Here is a 22,618-nt window from a genome sequence, read left to right on the forward strand (position 1 = left end):
TTAAGCCATGTGCAGTGACACACAGATCTCTCTTCAGAGTTATTTGGTTTGGTACCCTGATGTGAAATTTGTTTAAATTCTCCTCTACAGTACAGATTTGCCTTCTTTTCTGACGTATTGAGATGTCCCTGTTAACAGGCTGAAGCACCAGCTGTCAAAATGCATCTGTAAAATTGGCAAAAATTCAAAGTCACAATAAGCAATACAGAGCTGAGAAGAAAGACTATGTTAAAGAAAACTAGATTTGGAATGTGAGGTTCTTTGTCAGGTCTTTCAGTTCTGACCCATTGAAGACTGTAAACCAGAACAGAGTTGTGCATCCCTTAAAAGCATGGTTATACTAACAAGTAAAAGCAAATTGTTGGAGCTTGTCTGATCAACATACCCTGTCAGGGCCATGTTCTTATCCAGTTCCAATAAAATGGTGAAGGAGATTATCTTAATCCACATCACTTATGGTTCAGCCTGAAAAAGGGGTCCTTCATCCATGGGGTAGACGAACAGCTACTTTGGGCCTGCTGATGCCTGACCACAACAACAGCATCATCCCTTGCTCCTCCTGAAATGATCCAATGAAACATGCCAAAGATTGTGTCCAAGGAAGAAGGTGGGTCCCTTCACTGCAAATCTGCTGAAGGCTGCTGGTTTGCAACAAGTGCTTTTGTAGCCATAGGTGTTTTCTGACAGGAGCCCAGGACCATTTTTTTTTCCTGGTCACTTTTCATGAGTAGCCAATGGAAGGGGGTAATTCCCCATAAAAAGATAATTGTTTCTTGACAGCTATAGCAGCTGTTACAGCAGTTGTACTAACAAATACGAGCCGGTTTTAGATGAGTAAGTGAGATGCAGAAATGATACCAGCTGCCTGTGTGTTAACACATACACTTACTAATCACATAACATTTATGCCATGCAGGTATGTACCCAATGGTCAAATTGGTCTGTCTATTAAATTAAATTAGTCTACACAATAATTATTCCTCAATGGGGAAGTGACCCAGCTTTTATTCTTTGCTTCTAACAATTTTCTTGCTTTAGCAGTCAAGCACAAGCTTTTCTCCTTTGTACTGTTTTTTTGTCTTTGTTAGGCTGAAAGAAGCTTACACATCTCTTCAACTTACAAAAATGAAGTAGTAGCCAAGAGATCTTTTGCTTTGTTTCTACCACCCCTCCCTGCCTCTTCTCCTTGCCCTTTACTCTGCTGACTTGCAGGACTGGAGACGATGAAAGCAATCAGCTGTGTTTACTACAGTTGTATATGGCAAATTCAGCTGCCAGCTAATTGCTAAATTCACTGCTCAACATTCCATGACTTAATTTTATTCTTTCTTCAGGAATGAAATAAAACTGCAGATTTATTTTCCCACCTAGGTCTCTGGACAAAATGGGAAACAGATTAGTGAAACCTAAGCACCTGAGGCAGCCGAATAGGCATGTGGCAAACCTTGCTATTGGCTGTGCTGCCAGCCACAAGTTTCTGATGGACCCATGCCTAAGCATCAATGTGATCAATGGGCAAGCTGATGTCCTCTGCAGCAAGGTACTTGAACTGGAAAAGGAGCTGAAGAGAAAAGATCAGCAGTTGCAAGAGAGTCAACACCATGTTGCTGAGCTTCAGGAACAGCTGGCTATGCAGACTAAGGTCATAGCAGAACTCAGCAAGGAGCTTCAGAGCAAGTGCATACAGTTGAACAAGCTGCAGGATGTTATTAGCACTCAAGGAGAGCACTCTCTTCAGCCTTCTCCATTTAAAGTTTCTGCTGATAGGAGGAGAGGAGCCAAGGAAGGCGTATCTGCAGAGCCAACAACAGGACTGAGCGATTTGAGCAGGCAAACTATGTTTTCCCTTGAAAAAGCAACAGTCCGAAAGGATTCCAGGTGAGCTCATTTCAGAGGGCCTCTATGTTTGTCTTACAAGGTTATTACTTATAATTATATCCATGATAAGTCAGGATTAAAGTATTCATCTTTTTCATGTAGGCTTTGCAGATCGATTCTGGTTGAGTTTGTGTATTGTTTTAACCAAGAATCATCTGTGTCCCACAGACTTCCGATGAACAGCGGTGGGCAACCTCTGTATTTCGGATGAGAATCTTACAGTTTTTTGGGATTTATCTTTATTGTCAGCTTCCACCTTCCCTCCAGCTTCTAACAATCATGGAGAAAGAACTGAATCTTACTTGTTCCTCTTTGAATCCAATTACACTTTCTAGACTCTGACAGACCAGAAATCTCTTCGGTCAGAGCTGACCTTGCAGACAGAGATATCAGACTGGTATCCTTAAGCATAACTTAGACCCTCTTTCACCTTACAGTGTAGACATAACCTGAGAGTCTGTTTAGCATGGTGGTAGCCAGACTCTACCTGGACTTCAGCCAGTGACTTTAGTGCCTTCAGATTCGTGAGGAGCTTTATTATTCATGGCATATCTGAGTCTTTACTATAGAAGACCTGAGAGTTATGAGGCATGTTTCCTCGTCCATCATGTCCAGCACTGCACCTCAGAGGGTGCCTCATGAATCAGAGAGGCTGCCTGAGTCACCACAAAGAGCTGAGAACTTCAGCTAGCAGTGTTTTTCCAGAGTAAGGAAACTGCATTAATATTTTATCACAAGTCCCTGGGTAGCTTAAATCATAGTTTTAAGAGTATGGTGTTTGTAACCCATTTGCTCCTTTTCTAGGGTGCCTTCAGAGACAAAATTGTAACAGCAGTGAGGAGAAAAGCCAGGAGAAGAGCCAGTGGATTAGCAAAGTGCAGCAGCCAGAACCAAAGCAAGTGTTGCAGCTTAAGCAATCCAAATGTAATGTCCATCACTTTTTGATGTTGTAGTCAAAGTATTATTTGATCTTCCAAATATTTTGGGAGCAAACATGTGCCAAAAAAAAGCACCACAAACCTGCACTGCTGTGCATAGCTAAGTTAGATAAGCCTGTGATATACATGCATTTGTGTAAGACCCCATCAGCTTGCTATTGAGACAGCCAAATGATGAAAGGCACAAACATTTGGTTTCCTTACCTGGTCTGCAAATACTGTAGCAGGTCAAGTTCAGGCAGTTCAGACATGTAAGAACAAGGTATAATCTTCACTGTCTGCAGAATTCTGTGTGCTGTAATTAGCAAATACTGATCCATTAGCCTGATAGTGTCTGTAGGGGTGTTTGGAGTTGCTGCTACCAGTAGCTGCCTCGCCTTTACAGAGAAAGGACTTAATGCAGCCCTACTGCTGTGTAAAGTGACTTTACAGTGCTCCTTGTGAAAGGAGCTGCCTCAGAAGGAGGGGAAGCTCCATGCTTCTTGAATTTGCATTGATTCCAGAGTGTCACCAGTCCTTTTTAGAAATATTTGTAAAACAAATGGCATAATTTGATGCTATTCGTATGGCAGGGGTTTGAGTGCCATGCTTTTGTTTGGTGTATCTCAGCATGGATTATTTTAATGAAAGTTTTAGAAGCATAGTAGTCTCCTCCTCTATAGTTCTGGAAGCTTTTGTGCTCATTTTATGTATTGGGTTATATGCAATTACTGTATTTTATTGCAGTATTGTACACATGATGCAGGCCAGGTTGAATCAAATTAGCAAGGTTGGTTTTAGATGAAAACTAAGTTAGAGCTTATATTCCAATAACCCTGTTGCTTTCAGCAGAAGGTAAGTTATGATTCCTATTTCTAAACGCAGTCCTCACCATAGCTACTTGGCTTTATTTTCCTGCATCATCTCATCACCTTTACTTATTTTCAGTCATTACATGACTAGTAACAATGTAAATGTATTTACGTGCCCTAGGTTTGTTCATTCCTGGATTGTCCTCAGAAGATTTTTCCCACATAACCTAGTTTTGATGACAACCTCCCATTGCTTTATGAATACAAAGAAGAGGAGGCCTTAAATGCCTCAGAAATCTGTCAGAGTTTTGACTTTGTCAATATTAGGAGCATGGGGACTGAAGGCAGAATTTATCTTTCACTTCAACAGTAAAAGAAAACTATCAGCAGGGCCATAAAAGCCCCATCAATGCAGAAGTTGTTTAATTGCCTTCGTTTCTGGTGAGGATTTAAGGCACTGCTTTATAGGATGTCCTTGAGCCAGAACATACTCAAATCAATCAGAACCCATAGATTGCCAGAATGTATGTACGGCCTGCTTCGTTTCAGCTGGTTAGCCCTCATCCACAGATTCATTCATTGTTTCTTTTTCCATGTTTTCTCCTTCTTAAAATCCAACCACTGGGCTCTGCCACCAGCAGCTCCAATACAGAGAGTTCTTGTCTTTACATGCCACCCATTTATATAAATTTACTGCAACAGGAAGTGATGCAGAGGCTGTCTCAGGGAGCAGTGAGAACAAGATTGTTCAATGAGATTGTTCCACCAGGTGACTACAGCACAAACAATCCCCTCACTAACCAGGCTACCATCCCATAAGGTCTAAACAAGGCAGGCAGAGCGGTGTGTTAGAAATGAGAGGAATCCTCTTGAGAGGAATGAATGCTTGGTGAATAACAAACCCCAGCCATGCTGAGCATTTTAAACGTTGTGGTTTTTCATTTGCAACCAGTGAGAAGAAGCTTATCACAGATGCCCTGAATAAAAACCAGTTCCTGAAGAGACTGGAGCCTCACCAGACACGAGACATGGTGGAATGTATGTATGAGAGGACGTTCCAGCAAGGAAGCTACGTCATCAGACAGGGAGAACCGGGAAATCACATTTTTGTGCTCAAAGGTGGATATTGCTTACTTGTACAGCACACAAGTGCAAGAAACAGGAAAGGGGTTTGGAAGGTTTTGCAGGAAATCACAGTGAGGCTGTTTGTGCTCCCAAGTAATTTGTCCCTGTGGAAGGCAATGCAAGTTTTACCTATGACTTTTATGAAAGAGTGAGAGCAATAAAAAAGCACCTTAGAAACATGATTTAATGGTTTTTCATGACCTTTTTCATTTCTGAAAGCCCAGAGGGCAGCAGTTCCTTTCTGTTGTAAGTGTAGCCAACCCTTTCTTCTCCAGAGGAAGAACAGGTATTATTTAAAATACAGAAAACTTCTCATAAGATACCAGTTTCCTGTGTATGGGAAATGTAAAGATGACGTCTGCATTCATTGTTCTCAAAGCTGAGAGTTTGCTTTTTTTTTTTTTTTTTTTTTTTTAAATACCTGCTTGGCTTTTTCTGGTGAAAAAAAAAGCTTTAGGATAAGAAGGCTTTCCTAAAATAAGGCAAACAAATCTGAAATCATTTGTGCTGACTGCTACTGTGCCTCAAATTGCTGATCAGCTGTAGTTTAACACCTGGAATTTGGTCCTATCAGCAATAAGGTCTTTCATCATTTCACCATTTAAAAAAAAGGGGGATTAATTCACATATTTCATCAACTAGGGACCACGAAAAGTCCCAGAGGCTCATATGAATTAGAGCTCACACTATAAGGAGTATGTTCTGTTTAGGTGAGAATATTTAAACAGGAGCAAACTGGTATATGTTGGAAAGCACATTTTCTGGCCTCATATGGATGGGTTAGTTGGGAAAAAATGATGGTAACTGTGTTAGGAGAACAGAAATATTACAGGGAAAAAGAGGAGGCAGGATTTGTGATGGTGTGGTCATATTCTTGCAAGACAAAATTATAATATTGTGAAAACAGATGAAATATCAGAAAGGAGATGTGCACCTGGAACTTTTCCTGGCACATTAGAACCTTTCTTGAGAAGATGGTGTGGGCCTTGGAGAGGAGAGAGCAGAACTTTCATAATACATTTAAGGGAAGGTTTTTTTGGGGGCTATAAACTGTGAAGTTCAGACTTTCTTTGACTTTTGATAGTAAAGCTCAAGAACAACTTCTTGAATGAAGATTTAACGTGCATTTAATTTTTATGCCCTCTCCATTGCACTGTGCATAGATATATATAGTCATACATCTGTATGAAGAGATAAAAAATGAGCAATTTCTCCTGTGATCATTATTTTAAGGCTTCTTTCTTTACACCACACTGGAGTATCTGAACCACAAGTGAATGGTTTGTTATAGCAAAGCTTTATTCATCAGGATTTACAATGGCCCTCCTTTCCAGAGTACATCTGTAGATTAGCAGTAAATTAAAAAAAAGAAATCTTTACTGGTTTGTACGTGTGTTTCAAAGCACTTTTTGCACTATTGCTCCCATTCCTGTGTTCCAGGGAGTGGCAAAGTCAGAAATATATTGATTTGTTTTCCATTTACTCTGTGCAGCTGAGCACAGGTTTAATAGCTATTATCTTGATGATTTTTGACAGAGGGCAGTCTGGAAGTCTTTCAGCAGAATAAACTACTCTCCTCAATACCTGCATGGACAGCGTTTGGTGAACTGGCCATTTTATACAACTGCACACGGACAGCTTCTGTGAAAGGTACCTGAGGTTAAATACAGCAACCTTGGTCAAAATGAAAACTGTAGGTTTTTTTGTGAGATCCCCATTATAGCCAGATTTTCTTTGAAATTTCCATTTAATAGATGTTTACATGTCTTGGTTATCTACAGTAAACTCATATTTCTTCCCTGAGGTCTTTCTTTTTGGTAACTCAAATAATACTATGCCATGAATGTCATTCCATCTTTGGCATAACCCTTGATGAACAATTAGGCACCTCCAAATTGTGCTGGTTAGCCTGATCTGTATCATGCTAACAACTAGGACAGATTGTGTTTTAATTTTGGATGATTTAGTAGAGGTGGTGGTCCCTGGCTCTTATGTTCTTTTGTCAAATGCAGTGCTGAGGATGAAATTGCAGTGAGTTTGAAAGCATATGAGAACCATGGTGGTTTTAGTAGAGTGGGTACAATTCTAATTCAATTTAAAATATGCAGGAATTAGTTGCTTTTGCACTTCTTTTAGTTCTGTGTCATTGTTATGTTGCTGAGTCTTGCCTAGGTCCATTTGGGGACTGACCAGGATGGAGTTGTTAACTATTGCTCTGATACAAATATTCCTCTTCCTGCATAAGACTGGGTGTACATCCATTAAATACCCCCTGATTCCCTTTGCAACCTGCCATAATTGCTCTGTGACAAACAAGTGACTAAATATGGTTAAGTTAATCATTTTTCCTCTCTCCACCTTTTCATAAATAAGACTTTTGTTTGAAGACTAATTTCTGTTCTTGTCTAAATCTGCAGGGACTGTGCCACCAGTAAGTATGAAGAGTTCATGTTGACTTAAAAAGGAACAAATGGAATAAAACAAGTTGTTTGCTGTAAAAGCTTTTGGTCTTTCTTCCTGCACCCAGTTTAGGCACTTAATCGTTGCTGGCTTTGCAGATGGAAGTTATTACATGTAATCTGTTTTTGTTGCTGCCTGATAAACAGAACAGCATCAGTAATGTGATTATTTTTCTTACTAACATGCTGTTCTAATTGAATATGTTCCCTATTTTTCTTTTTTGCCTGCTGTATAGTATTAGCATTATAAAGTAGTGTTTCCGCATAATAAGACGTCAAGCTGCTTTAGACCTTTGCTAGCATTAATTGGTTTTGAGGCAGGACAAGAATTGTCCAATTATGGACAAGAAAAGGTATTTGAGTACTTGCAAACACTGCAGAAATTCACCCCTCCCCAATAGCTTTCCTGTGATCCTTGTGGAGGAAGAGCAGTACAATGTCATAGCTGAATAATGAACACACATGTGAAACCTTTCCTGATGCTGGATCTCCTGACATCCTTTTCCTGCAGCCTTTGAAAACTCACAAGTGAAGGATTTCATCCAAACAGCATTTCAGTGGCTGCTGCTGCTCAGCAGCATCTTCACAGGCAGTAGCTGTGTATGAAATTGGCAATGTGATTTACCCCTAGTTTCTGAATTTCTCACTTTTTTTAATCTCATCTTTGAGATTGTAGGCATTTTTCTAACTCTATAACTGCTTCATTTAGTTAAGGGGCCAAGATACAGGAAATACATTTGCAATAGGCTGGATACTTGCCATGTTTTCTTCATGCAAAGTAAACTGAAAGATGTTATCTAGGAGAGAAATAAAACCAAAGCAACTTTATTTTGTTTTGTTCTCCCATCCAGCATCCAAAAATTTTTGATCTATTTTGATAAATGGCAGAGCATATACATATATTGTGTACAATGAGAAATGAGTGTGCTTCCTTTGAAACGTGGCATTTTTTGTTCCCTGAAAAAAATTATTCTATGTTGATGATAAATAGAGGAAATCAATTGTCCCAAATTTTTCTGTAAATTTTATCTCACAGAAAACACAGTTTTGTTCTTTCTTAGGGCAGAAAGAAAATTGCTAAATATGGTATAGCATCTTTAAAAAGAAGAGATTAAATTTAATAGAATCAACTTCTGTTTAGAAAAATAAGAACTGTTCTGTTGTGTCAATGATTGCACTCAGAGCATGATTAGTGGTTTGCATCTTTGATGCTGAATCCTGTGCCTGCTTATGGTATTAATTGTTTTATTATATTTTGAAAATGAGTCATTAATATTAATACATTAATATTAATACATAAATATTTTAATTACCCTTTGTTCCCTTATAGAATGGATAGTTTGGAGGAAAAGTGTGTGAGGATCACAGGATTAAATATATTTCTTGATCTCTATTATTTGTATCTTAGTGCAGATAATTTACATACAATCTGAATTTGCATATAATCTGAATTAGAGTTTGATCCAAGGCACAGTATTTCATGACACAGGTTTTGGAAAACCAAGCCTATTCTTATTTCTTTCAAATCAGCTTCTTTGCATTTTACAGCTTTTGACTGCAGTGGCTGTCTGTGATTAGGATAGATTTTCCCAAGTGTTCAGTCTGGTCATTTTTAAGGTTGCTCAGCCTATGGAATTGCATGGAAAGCCTTCCCTTGAGGAACCATTTGGAATTCTATTCTTTACTTTAGTAAGCATTGTTTAAGTGGGGATTGAATTCTTTTTAAAGTCTGATTACAATAGGTGCTGGATATTTTAAAATTCAGCCTTGGGCCTTGTGAAATAGCTAGTCTGTTTCCTGCCAAGAGCTGATGCTGTAATATCATCCATCAAATAATTTGAAAATATTGCTGATTTTGTTCTTTTTTTTGTTTGTTTTCTCAAAGCAATCACTAATGTTAAAACATGGGCACTGGACAGAGAAGTGTTTCAAAATATCATGAGAGTGACAGCACAAACCAGACAAGAGCAGTACAGAAACTTCCTTAGAAGGTAAATATGATGAAATTCTGTTTCTGGTACTGCTTTGTGCTACTTACTAAGGTACAAAATAGTACTGTGCCTGTCTTGTAAACAGAGAGAAAAAGGGGCTCTTCATGCAAATATGGCCTCAAAACCCTGAATATTTGTCTTTTTTTTCCTTTTAAGATTCATAAGAGCATTTTTCCATTTTAATTATTTTTCTCCTACATCACACTAGAAAACTTCAATAGGTGCTTGAATGTCTTTAAGTAGTATAAATGTATGGGTCTAGAATTTAGAAAAATGTAATAAATAAAGTTTGGTAAATCCTCCAATGAGTAGTTAGTTTGCTGCTGGAGTAGATTAAGGAATATTCCTTATCCTCTGGAGATTTGAATATGAGATCTTCATGTCTCTCAACTTATGAACTAATTCCAACATAAATTACCAGGAAATCTGCAGAGTAAAATAATTCTCTCCTGCAGGGAATACTGGCAGTGGTGCCATGCTTCTCCTTAGGAAGATGGGGAAATTAGAGTTTCCAAACAACAATTAGCTGATGCAATATTCTATCTTTTAACACAGAATGACCATTCTGTTATGCCTTCAAATCAAGATGCCAAGCCTGGCCATGCATAGAATGGCTTGTGTATTTTCACACTCCTCCCCACCTTTGATTTCTATACACACTTCTTTGCTGATCTTAAATAGATAGAAATTTCTATAATTTCCTAACTTTTACAAGTCTAAGTGATCAGGGTAAAAGGTTTTTTCATTCTTACCAGCAAGTTCACAGAGCTTTTACTGATTTAGATTATCTAGCAATAGCTGCCCAAAGAGTACTGAAGTTTTACCTTTGATTTAGCAGTCTCTGCACTGCACTTGAAAATATATTCTTGAATTGCTATAATGTCTTGGGTTTGTAATTGTTGGATTCTTTTTAAATCAATCCTTATGGCCACTAAAGTCCTTCCTCTCCTGAAGCACAAAGTTGATTTACAAACTGACCAATGTTTGCCACATTTCTAAGTGGTTTAAGTTTTGTTTATCTAAAAACCAGGATGAGAATGTTTGAACCTTCTAAATTAAGATTTAGTTGTATACTGTGTTCACCACTAGTTTAACTAGTTGTAAAATTTGACTGTAAGAATTCCATAGATGAGAAGACATAAAAAATTGTTATTGATAACTACTTTGGGTTGTGGGGCTTTTTTTGTTTGTTTGTTTTCTGGAAGTGTGTCCCTGCTGAAAAACTTACCTGAAGATAAATTAACCAAGATCATGGACTGCCTGGAAGTGGTAAGATATTGTTAAGTTTTTCTAAATAATATTCAGTATACTTCCACAATAACAAATAAAAAATAGAAAACAACCAAGGTTTTTTAATATGAGAGTGGTTTTGGAATGATCAGAGTTGAATTCCAGGTTGGCAGAAAACAATAACACTTAGTGACATAGAAGTAAGTTATATTTTTGGCATCAAAGGAGTCAAGCAAGTAGTTAAGAGGATTTGTAATCTATTCTTTATTAAGATTAAGTACAAAGTTGCTCTCCGGGACTCTTTTGGTAATCAAATTTACCTCTTTGTGATGTGGATATGTAATACTTTTATATCCCTTGGACCACGTACACTGCAAAATGTAAGGGAAGAAGGCATTAGGTCCCCAGCACATGAATCCATCCAAATGTCTGTGTGCCTTAGGGCTGCATTTGCCAGCAGCCTTTGAAGGTAAAGGCTTGATATATAACCAGAGCTGGGATTTTTTTCCAAGGACAGTGGTAACCCTTTATTCTTTTCACATGAAGTATATAGGAAGTTAAAGATCAGTGAAACATCCACGTGTTAAGAACTCTGCAGAATAACCTTGCAAGATTTATTGGACAATATTTTCTCTCACTTGCCTCCCACCAGGAGTATTATGACAAGGGAGATTACGTTATTCGGGAAGGAGAAGAAGGAAACACCTTCTTTATAATAGCAAAAGGAAAGGTAAGGTAAAATAAACTAAATTCTCAAATAACATGTACAAATACTTTTATCTCAAAAGCTACCTTAAGGGGTGTGGTCTTCAGTAAAAATGTTGCAGAGTGTTTCTGCACATGCTACGAAATTCACAAAATCGTTACAAAAGCCTGGAGCAGCATTGCAGAGGTTCAGGGAGCCTAATTTTTCATTCACAATGAACTCATGATATACTATTCTAATTAAATACTTTGAACAATGTAATTAAATTGTGTACTGAAGCCTCTTGACTCTGTGGCACTGATGTAAAGCAAATTTTTTTGTGAATGACATTTGACCCCACATCTTCTCCTAGATGGTGCAATATCTGATGGGCAAAACATAGATTTGTAAAAAGTCTAAGTAATGGAGTCCCAGGCTTAATGCAGAATGGCCTTTGAGGTGTCTCAGAATCCTTTCACTTGTTAGTCCCAGGGGAGCAAGGCAGCAGCCTTTATCCCTCAGCTGATACCTTGAAGGCTGACACAGGACTCTAAAGAATTAAATCAGGAGAATTTTCCTCAATAACTTCCAGTTTCCAAAACATCTCTGTGTCTGTTTGTTTTTTTGCCAACATGGGCATCACCAGAATGTGCTACTGTGGAAGCAGAGGGGAAATGTTAGTTAATGCTTTTGGAGTGCTGCCTATTTTGCTGTGGGAACTGAAGTATTTTTCAGTCTTTCATTAAAATGTGACTTATCCTGCTCTGTTTCAAAAAGAATGAGGAGAAAATGTTGAGAGGTTGCCAATAATTAATATATTCCTTCTTCTCAGCAAAAATCAGAGAAGGGTCAGGGAATGTTTGTGTGTAATTTTTGAGAGGAGGGGTAACAATATATATCTTATATATATAACAATATATATCTCTTTCTGCAGCATTACTGAGTTTAAGACATTTCTCAAATACAGAGAAAAAAAGTAAAATCATGCAATACTTTGAAATTTTCCCTTACAAAATTTTTGCTCCTGTACTTTGCAGGTGATAGTTACCCAGAGTACTACAGACCACTCGCAGCCTCAGGTGATTAAAAATCTACACAAAGGAGATTACTTTGGAGAAAAGGCTCTCATTAGGTTAGTTCACACTGTCTGATTCATTATAGGTAGGATTTCAATTGTCCCATCACTGTGTGTCAGAGTCTACAACTCATGGCTGTTTTGAATACAGTATTTCTTTTGATTGTGAAGTCAGTAGATGAAGGTATTGACCAAATTTGTATTAATGACTTGTGGGGTTGCAGAGAGAGCTTGAAAGTTTACACTGGCATCTACATTCAGTTTTCCCTCCAGAAGTCAAATTCTGGCTCTCTGCATTGTGGCTTAATAATTGTTAATATTCCAGTAAAAACTGTGGTGAGAACTTGTGCCAGGTTGTAATTGCCAGAATGGATCAGGTCCATTGTGACTGGAATGAGCTCCTGTTTCCTTTGCCATGGCAGTAAGAAACAGAGAAGGAGTCACACGGTACATATTTACATGTAGAGAGTAGAGAATCACTTGGGTTTTGGAACATTTTATATCCAAGGATCACTTTAGAAATAAGTAGTAAATCCTGATTTAGTGATAATTACATCTCACCTAATTTCTTGGAAGGTTGCTAAAGGATGTTGTGATCCAAACCCTATTGAAACTGGAAAAAAATACTGTGCTAGACCATAATAATGACTAGTAAAAGGCTAAATTTTGTATTTGATTCAGCAGCATTAATCCAGGTAAAGGCTGCAGAGCCCTTTGAGGAGTTTCACCTAGAGCAGCTGTGACCTTCCATGAGTGCAGTGGGAGGTACTTTGAGGATTTTGACATGCTTCTGAATTCCCCTAATGCATTTCAATTCTCAGTGACGACGTCAGATCAGCAAACGTTATTGCAGACGAGTACAATGTGGAGTGCCTCGTTATAGACAGAGAGTAAGTACCTTATACTTTCATAAAAGATTTGCATCCCCTTTCAGTAGGTTAATGTGACTTTCAGTGGGTTAATATGACTTCACTGTAGGCAAAACCACAATGTTTCCTTAAATGAATCCTGAATGAGTGGTTGTGCTTTAGGAATACTGATGAAGACAGGCTGACAGCAGGTGCCAGAGCACAGAAGCTTAAGAGTAGTTTAGAGTTACTCTTTTCTTTCTCTCCTTGTAGTCGTAATTTTTATCCTGATCTCCTGGGACAGAGGTTCCTCAGGCCTGTTCTTGTCAGTGAGGACCAATGCAAAGAGAGCATTCAGTAACTCTGCCTTCTCTGTCACAAGTCCCTGCTCCATCTAGTAATAGGTCCACATTATCCTTTGTTTTCATCTATTTACTGATGTATTTGAAGATGCCTTTCTTCTTGTCCTTGACAGCCTTGGCCAGATTAATTCCAGGTGGGCCTCAGCCATCCTTGTCTCTTTTATATTTATCCTGACAATCTCTCTATATTGTTCCAAGTAGCCTGACCCAACTTCCATCTCCTGTATGTTTTCTACTTAAGCCTGAGTAAGTACAGGAGTTCTTTATTTCTCCACATAGGTCTCTTGCCCCCGCTGCCAGATTCCTTGATCATTTCTTGAGCCTAAAGGAAGTGATCATTGAGTATCCACCAACTCCTACTGGGTCATGACTTAAATGTTCAGCAGTTTATGATGTTTCCTTTGTGGTTTTAGGACATTTAATCAGACTGTTGGAACTTATGAGGAGCTGCAAACTTACCTGGAAGGTTACGTGGCCAATCTGGCCCAGGCTGATGAAAAGCGACATGCAAAGTAAGTCAGATCACTTGTTTGCTACACCTATAATAGGTAATCATAAAAAAGAGTCATAGATACATAAGTAAAATCATGGATGGTAGTTGAAGGAGATGGACCCCTAGGAATGACAGCAATTGCTGTAATAAAATGGTCTGGCTATGCTTATGGAGCCCAACAAACTTTTTCTGATACAAAGATTACATAGAATCTCAGGGTATTGCCTTCCAAACAAGAATTCATTCTATTCCTGGAAAACTGAGCACAGGAAAAAAATGATGTTTTGCTCAAATAGATTTTGCATTTTGATGATAAATTCTTTGACTGGTTAAAAACCCCTGAAGGCCAACTTTAACTCCAGGTTGAGTTAAGGAATCTGTATTACTGTGCTAAAGATTAAATGCCATTTCAAAAAGAAAGAAGCAGACATAAAGAAAGTTTATTTTTAATGTTTCAGTGTAGCACTGATAGTATTATGTCTACTCTTAGCTGTGGGCCACACTTTTACTTTATGTACCTTTGGTTTCAGTCTGAGCACTGCTGGAAGGTTAGCAAAGTGTGTTTTTCCTTTGTTTAGAAATATATCTGCATTCTTATTTCTGATAATTCTACTGGAACTGGTACACATTCCTTCAAGTATTACTTCTCTAGCTTGGACTGCCCAAACTTTGGCAGCTGCCCACCTCAAAAGGAATCTCACCAGGGATCAGCTCTTGCTAAAATTACTGTCAATTCTACTCAGTGAATTTCAGTAGCATTTTTCTTCTTATTTATTTCCATAGGATTCTATTAAGACTCTGTTAGGAAATAAGAAGGGTTTTCTTTCCTCCTTCTCCTTTCCCACTTCCCCTTTCTTCCTCTTCCATTTCCTTTCCCTTATATAGGATCATTAAATGTAATGGCAAGGAAAAGCACTAACCTATGTTAATTTTCTTAATGCAGAGGAAGATCCTTCTGTGGACAGTTGGCCAAAGAGGTGTCTTTGGAGATGATAGAGCTGAAGGAGAAAGTAGCCCAGTTCCCTCCTTCCCCATTCCAGAATTTAGAAATTGTCACGACTCTGGGTGTTGGTGGGTTCGGAAGGGTTGAGCTTGTAAGAGAATGTTTTAAAATTATTCATGTAGATCTCGGTCTTGGATGATTGATTTAGCCACTGAATAATGTGAAGGATTTTGGTATTCTATGTGCTTGTGCCCTTCAGGCAGAAATAATTCTCCATAAAGCAATGCATGGTTAAAAAAAGCATTTCAGGACTTGGGTGTTCAAAGAAGTAAATGCATTCTTGTGTGCCTCCATCTCCTGTTAAAAGTACCTTCCTGGTCACTAAACACAGTCATCAGTTTGTACATGATGGAGTTTATTTGGAGTTTACATATGTGCCTATATTATGTCCCCTGAATGGCAGGCCTTTTTCCAGGAATTGGCCTGGATCTGGAGCAGTGTGAATGGCACCACATAGTCTGTGCTGGTGGAGTAGAACTGCTTCTGTATGCCCCACAGCAGCTCCAGCCAGCGTGAGCTATCTCTGAGCTGTGTTCACTGGGATATTTCCAACAGTTTGTAATGGCTCTTTTGAGTCATATTCAGTAGCATGATCAGCTGTGCTTCTGAGTTACCGAGAGCTTCATTAGCCCAAAGCCTTAAATTCCACTCGCCTCTGGCTGAGCTGCAAACATCTGACAAAAACCTGAATGCTTTTTGTGCAGGCTGCTGAAGGTAATGGTAAATTAAAGGAGACTGTGCTTTTAGTGAAGTCAATAATCCTTTACAGTAGTTAGACCATCAAGTGTTACATTCTGATCCATGCTTCACAAAAAAAATCCACACTGGAATTCTACTGCAGCATCTGAATACTAAGCTAAAAATCGAATTCTCATCCAGCTGTAGAACACAGATATCTGCTTCCTTCATTTCCATGAGGCCCTGTTTTGACTTCCATCTTTTTATTGCATATTGGATAATATTTCAGTGTAATGAGAAATCATTTGTAAACATTCTTCCTAAACTGCCTCTCCTTTTTGTTTGTTTGTATTATGCTGGTGATTAGAAATCTTAAGTTGAAATTCCCACTGTGATATAAACTCATTGTAATATGTAGTATCTATCCAAGGTGCTGCTATCTGGTATATATAAAATGAACAGAGGGAATATTTCACTTTACAGGGGGGACTGGGAAGCTAAAATATATGATGCTTTGCTTAAAATCACACATAACAGTTCTGCAGAAAATCTGGAATTTGTCCCATGTTACAGCCATCAATTTCAGTCCTGTGCTGTGTTGAAAAAGATGGATATCAATGTATCTACTGAGAATGATTTATTAAAACATCCTTTCTTTGCCTCATGTGTTTTCATCCTTTTTATTCACAGGTTAAAGTTAAAAACGAGAACATGGCTTTTGCTATGAAATGTATAAAGAAGAAACATGTAGTGGACACCAAACAGCAAGAGCATATCTATTCTGAGAAGAAAATCCTTGAGCAGATATGTTCTCCATTTGTTGTAAAGTAAGTTGATTTTGTCCTCTGGCTGACCCCTGGGGCAGCGCTACTAGGAATGGGGTTTGGCACACATGACTTCTGGAGGGAAGACACTGCAAGTCTCACTTTTTCTTTTGCTTTTCCTAAATTGCTGCTGTTTGTCTCCACAGGCTGTATCGCACATTCAAGGATAATAAATATGTGTACATGCTCCTGGAGGCTTGCCTTGGAGGGGAATTGTGGAGCTTGCTGAGGGACAGGTAACAGCAAACACAGCATAACCTTGTCCTTTATAGTCAGCCCATGTGGCTACTGAGTAGGTTCACCATTCAATAAAAGATGTTTGGTTCAGTTTGGTTACTATTCTGGTTGTTACATATTATCTGGTTAATAACTGAGGTGTTTTCAGCACTTGATTGTGATTATTTTTGTTCCAGAGGCAGCTTTGATGAATTCACCACAAAGTTTTGTGTTGGGTGTGTGACAGAGGCTTTTGACTATCTGCATCAAATAGGAATTATCTACAGAGACCTGAAGCCAGAAAATTTAATTTTGGATGCTGAAGGATATATAAAATTGGTAAGATGTAATCAATTGTAATGTTATCCTTTTGTGCCTGTATCCTGTTTCTTTGCAGGGGGGGATATAAATAGCATGTAATTATAGAACCAGGATCCTGGAGTGCAGTAACTCTTGTGCTTCAGCAGAAAAGAGGGAGGGCTTCTCATTACACAATGAGAAACAAAGACATTGCAAAGCCACTGCAAGCCTTGGACAAACTGGGGAATTGCAGCCTCTGAGAGCTCTTGCCACAGTATAAACAGCAAAAGAAAAAATTCTCCCAGCAGTCAGTTTTATTGTAAGAACAGAAACCGCATTTCCCAGGTGCAGAATTACCTCCATGTCCAGCCTCATACAATCACAGGTTCAACATTCATTGATTCAATATACAGTCATAGGTTCCCTCTCTCTGTAGAACACAGAAAAGAACTCCCGCCATGCTTTACTGTGACCATGAGATGTGCAACAAGAATACCCTTCAGGGAGCTTGAAATATCCATTCTGAAGACAATGAGCAACCCACTGCTTTCCAGGGACAGTAAATCTCATATCCTCAAGAAAATAATGGGTTATTCTCCCCAGAAGGAAAACTATTCAGAAAATTACTTGTGATAATAAATGTATCTGTTTTATAACATTCAGTAATCCAGTGGAATTACCTCTCTCTCCTTCACAACTACACTGTGTGGTTGTTCTAGCTGTAAACTAGCAAATGTGGGATCTTTGCAGGAGGTGGGGAAGCAATTAAGACCTTAAGGCTTCCCAGTGCAAAACTCTTCTGCATTATACAGTATATGTTGATTTTTATCAGGTTGATTTTGGATTTGCAAAGAAGATTGAATCAGGGCAGAAAACCTGGACGTTTTGTGGAACCCCTGAGTACGTTGCCCCTGAAGTCATTCTGAGTAAAGGCCATGACTTCAGCGTGGATTTTTGGTCCCTTGGGATTCTTGTGTATGAACTCCTCACTGGCAGGTAAGTGCCTCCTATTCAAAGTTCTTACCTAGTTTGTCTGCTATTAGAAAGTTTTCCAAGGTTATTTTTAGACAGCCTTGCAAAATGATACTACTTTATGCATGTCTCACTTTCCATCATTTCAGAAATGTCAGACCAAGTGGGTTACATATTCTCAGTTCTGGTTTATCCAGGCACAAGCTGTAATTGGCAGGTGTAGGGCTCCTGTAGCTGCTGCTGATGTTTCCTGTGAGGAACAAGTGACAACAGACTGTTCTCTTCCCCATTAGTGGGTGATGGGGTGCAGTGGGGTGGGTGAGCTGGAAGCAGGGCTCTCTCTTTAGCTCCCTGCACACTCCCATGACAACTCTTTGGGAATGCTCAGTGGCAATACAAAGTGGAAGCTTCTCTGAGTTAGGCTTAAAGGGACACGTGCTCATGCATTCTACCTGGTACCTACAGGAAGCTTCTCAGCTTCAAGCCTTTCTATTATCTTAGACAGGATGAAAGGGTGAGGGTTGGAAAAGTGGGAAGGTGGGTTTTTTTCCGTATTTCTTTCTATTTTCTCAAATATTTGCTTAGATAAGTACTGGCCACATCTGCTCTTGCCAGATGTTCCATTTATCAGTGTTGCTTTCCTTTTCAAGCCCACCATTCTCTGGGGCTGATCAAATGATGACATACAATTTGATCCTCAAAGGCATTGAAAAGCTGGATTTTCCTAAAGTCATAACAAGGCGACCTGAGGATTTGATCCGCAGACTCTGCAGGTAGGATGGGCAGTTTGGGGCAAAGCCTGAGTGTAGAGAGATCTTTTATGACTCAGACTGAGCATTGAATTCCTGACAACCTCATTTGGAATTGTTATGCATGGCATGGTCTATTCTGATTGAATTCAGTATGCATTGCATGCCCCTGAATGTGTCACACCTCTGAGTCTGCAGAGGCAGCAGAGGCTCTGGGCTTTCTCTGTAGCTGGGAGGTTTTTTTTTCTGAAACACATCTTTGGGAAAATTTATTAACTGGGGGCTGAAGAAAGAGCTAAGGAATTTGATTTTCAAATCAAGCACATTGTTAAAAAAAACATCTTCCAAAATTACTTAGGCATATAGATTCTACAGAAAACATAGGGCACTTAAAGACTGGCTTAAATTCTTTAGAAAATGTGCAGAAGGTGGTATTTCAAAAGGACCAGCCTAACCCAGTGGCCTGCACAACCTCTGGCTGGTAACTCTGACTTTGTATTCCCAACTCCTGTGGGATTTCATCCATGGCACCGGGAACAGTATTCAACATTCTTGTGTACCACAATTGGAAAGATCTTTGTGGCTGCAAATTTTGATCTGCCTCCTTTTGTAACCCAGACCTGCTGGGCAGGAAAAAAAACCAATGTGCAGATAAAACTCAGCAGCTGATTTCCCTGTGCTGCTTCTCACAGCTGAGTGACACTGTTTTGGCTTTCTAGAAGGTTTCTCCATCCTCAGAAAAAAAGGAGCAGTGAGCAACACCTCATTATATCTCCTCATGAAGCTACATGTTTTATGCAAGCTGCATTTCTGGCCACATGTTTTATGCAAGCTGCATCCCTGTGCAACCATTAAATGCAAGCAGTTAGGACCTATAAATGGTCTTTAAAAAATAGGACTATTTTATATATTCTTATTATTTTTCTTTTTTTCTGTTTTTTTTTTCTTTTTTTCGTTTTTTCTTTTTTTTTTTTTTTTTTTTGAGGCAAAACCCTACAGAAAGATTAGGCAATTTGAGGAATGGAATAAATGACATCAAGAAGCACAGGTAAGCAAAAAAGACTTCCAAGAAAAAAATTTGGGGCTTAATTTTAAATATTTTTAGTATGCTAGAACCCAGACATAAACTCATAGACATCCCTGTTGCTCTTGAGTATTTTTGCAACTATAGCAAGCAACAATATGAATGTAAATCCTCAGCATGATTATCTAGAAATTGTAATTTTTTTACTGGTTTTGCTGCAGGTTATTGATGTAGGAGCTTAATTCAGTTCTCAGAGAAATTGATGCCAATTCAGTATCTGCCTCTCAGACCTCCCGACCCTTCAACATTTGATTTTAAAGAATGAGTAGCTAAGGGCTCCAGAACGATAATTTTAGGGGGTTTGTCCTCTTTCTTGTAACAAAGAAAGTCTTTCTCATAATGATTTTTTCTAATGCAAGTCTTTCTTCTAACAAAGAAAGTCTTCTGTAAATTAAACATTTTCTGCTTTCTCTTTTTATCTGAGTTGTTTCTAAGCCCTACACTTTGTACTTGTAGAAAGCAGTTCTTCATTTTTTCTGCTTGTTTTCCTCTTCTCATGCTGTAAAAAGGGTGGCATTCCAAGGAGACACATAAGTCTCTGCATGGCTGTGTTTCTGCATTTATTAACCTGCCTGTCTGTGCACCTCCTCCATACAGAAGTGCCAAAGTTCCTGGTGGTCCTGAAGCTGCCCCTGCCTTGTATGGCAGCGATGGTGCTCAAGATTCCTCCTTTTAACTGTGTTGTTACAGGAGCTGGCATGGAAAAAGCTTCTTATAGCCCCTGTTCACGTGATTTTTCAGCTCTTTGTGGTATAACATCAGAAAAGAACTTGTCTTTCTCTTTTGGTCTCTCCCTGTCTGTCTTTCATCTCTTTTTAATCAGGTGGTTGAGTGGTTTTAACTGGGATAGTCTGAAAGTGAGGAAATTAACATCGCCTTTAAAAAGAGAGGTATTGGCTTTGGTTTTCAGTATCATAATGCTTTACTAACACAGCTGGGCTACAAAGGAGAACTGATGGTGATAGCAAAATTTCCCAAGGACACATTTAAATTATTACAGTTCAACATTTTTTGTGAAAATTGAACAAAAGAGAGACAGAAAGCAATACGTAACTTACAATCAGTTAAGTAATGGAAATATTATTCTGCCTGTGTACTTTGCATTATATTTTCACCACTACTAGAACAAAATGATGTTTGGTCAGAAACTAATATTGAAAAAATATATCTCCCTTGGTAATGGGCACATTATTAAGATGCACTGTTCATATTACTGTGAAGAGTACAAATTCCTGTGTTCTCCTACTACTGAGCTCCAACACATCCTTGAATAAGATCCCAGTTTTAAATGGTCTATTTGGTTTTGCCCTAAAATGAAAAAAGACTAAGGATAAAGCATTTGAAACTTACTTTGATCTTAATTTGAAACAAAAAGTAATTCTGATGTCTGCTTTGAGTGGCTACCCCATGAGTGTAGATTTAGTCTTAAATAGCATTCAAATTGTACAGTGTGGCCCAGTTTTCTTACTGAATTAACAGGGCTTTGAATGAAATCAAGGATTTTATATTTGGGAAGTCCTTTTGTACAAGAAGGCTAATGCCACTGTCCTGTTGTATGATGTAATTACTGGAAGTATTTCTTTTAAAGAATGAAAAATTGCATCCATTGAAAGACATCATCTTTATCATATTAGCCTTTCATTTCCATGTTGGGAGCAACAAAAATCATGCATAATCAGTAGAGAATATTTTTGAAAGATACTTTCTGAAATACCCTCTTGTTTGTGTTTTCAATGTCCTAGTTGTCTGGACCAACTGATTACAGCTACTTTGACAGCTATCCACCTGAAGTGGGAAGCCCTCCAGATGAACTTTCAGGCTGGGACAAGGATTTCTGATCATTTTTTCTTCTGGCACATTTATAGAGACTCATAGGCATCAGTTCTATCTTGTTTCTTGCTTAAAATGAAGTTACACAAAATACACAGCACTCCTTGAAGAATAGAAGACAGTACAGAACCAGAACTTGTTTGGATCATCCACCAAAATCTGTGCATTTTATAGCAAGGGCATGCATTCAGTCAGCAGATGTAACCTGAATTTTTTTTTTTTTTTATACACAGTGTCTCTATGAACATTTTCCAGATACCATTGATTGGATCTATGGTTTTGCCACTAAAAATAACACTAGCTGAAATTTTGGTATTAGCAAGGTTACCATACATCTTTTTTTGGGTGGAGAGGATGGGTATTAGAAGCCAACAGTTGTCAGTAGCTCAAACTATAGGCACTTATTTTTCTTTTTCTCTGCTGTGTTTCACTTTCCCCCCAAAATGCCCTGTATTGCATTGATCCAGAAATGTGTAGAAAAGAGAATTTTACTGGATTTACTGAATTTACTGAAAGAATTTACTGAAAGGTTAATTTGATTTAGCTACTGCTAAACGGATCACTGTGTAAGCTACCTGCCTAAGTTTTGCACTAGCTGGATATGTGAGACTGGTCAAACAAAAAGGTATATGCATAATAGAACTTGCCTAGAGAATCAGACTGTGGTGTGCATTTCCCTTACTGCTTCAAAGAGCCATGTGCCTTTCCTAAAATGTTTTGCTTTTGTGTAGTGTGAAGATAAAATAGATGGACAAAAAGCTTTTACCTTGCAGAGAAAAAATGCAGACGGATGTTGTGCATTCATGGCTTTTTTAACGAAAATTCTATGTTATGAACCTCAGCTGCTGTTGAAGTAGGGATGTTACTGGGTTTCATGTTGGGTTTATGGGATGGATGCATCTGCAGCCACTGCTTGGATTTATTTCAGCTCCTGCTGAGACCAAATCCAATCTAAATTTCCGGACTGAAGCTGCCGCAGCATTACCGCATTTCACACGCTGGATGGAAAACCTCCCGGGCAACTCCTGTGTGCTCGGGGTTTAGTTACCCATGGCTGCTGGATCATCTCCCTAGCTGCTGGTCATGA

At 38.7% G+C, this 22,618-nt stretch overlaps 1 protein-coding gene across 1 annotated transcript; it reads left to right on the forward strand.

The window, feature by feature from the left end:
- The first annotated feature begins 1,293 nt into the window (after window positions 1–1,293).
- On the forward strand, window positions 1,294–21,985 carry PRKG2 (protein kinase cGMP-dependent 2). Its single transcript, XM_021549210.2, has 18 exons — window positions 1,294–1,878; window positions 4,560–4,726; window positions 6,269–6,382; window positions 9,077–9,182; window positions 10,388–10,451; window positions 11,065–11,142; window positions 12,135–12,229; window positions 12,994–13,062; window positions 13,796–13,894; window positions 14,819–14,969; window positions 16,247–16,383; window positions 16,527–16,616; window positions 16,794–16,935; window positions 17,729–17,892; window positions 18,519–18,641; window positions 19,603–19,665; window positions 20,525–20,591; window positions 21,444–21,985. Exons 1-18 carry the CDS (start codon window positions 1,385–1,387, stop codon window positions 21,537–21,539), a joined length of 2,319 nt encoding a protein of 772 aa, XP_021404885.1. The 5' UTR covers window positions 1,294–1,384; the 3' UTR covers window positions 21,540–21,985.
- Window positions 21,986–22,618: the final 633 nt, after the last annotated feature.

Source organism: Lonchura striata, chromosome 4 (assembly GCF_046129695.1).
Source record: "Lonchura striata isolate bLonStr1 chromosome 4, bLonStr1.mat, whole genome shotgun sequence".
In the NCBI taxonomy this organism is placed as follows: Eukaryota; Metazoa; Chordata; class Aves; order Passeriformes; family Estrildidae; genus Lonchura; species Lonchura striata.

What these genes read in the sequence shown, in the direction of transcription:
- PRKG2 (XM_021549210.2), top strand. Translation starts at nt 1,385, where the DNA reads ATGGGAAACAGATTAGTGAAACCTAAGCACCTGAGGCAGCCGAATAGG. An exon ending in TCATGGACTGCCTGGAAGTG is followed by an intron (nt 10,452 to 11,064) that starts GTAAGATATTGT and finishes GCCTCCCACCAG; the next exon opens with GAGTATTATGACAAGGGAGA. An exon ending in CATCGCCTTTAAAAAGAGAG is followed by an intron (nt 20,592 to 21,443) that starts GTATTGGCTTTG and finishes TCAATGTCCTAG; the next exon opens with TTGTCTGGACCAACTGATTA.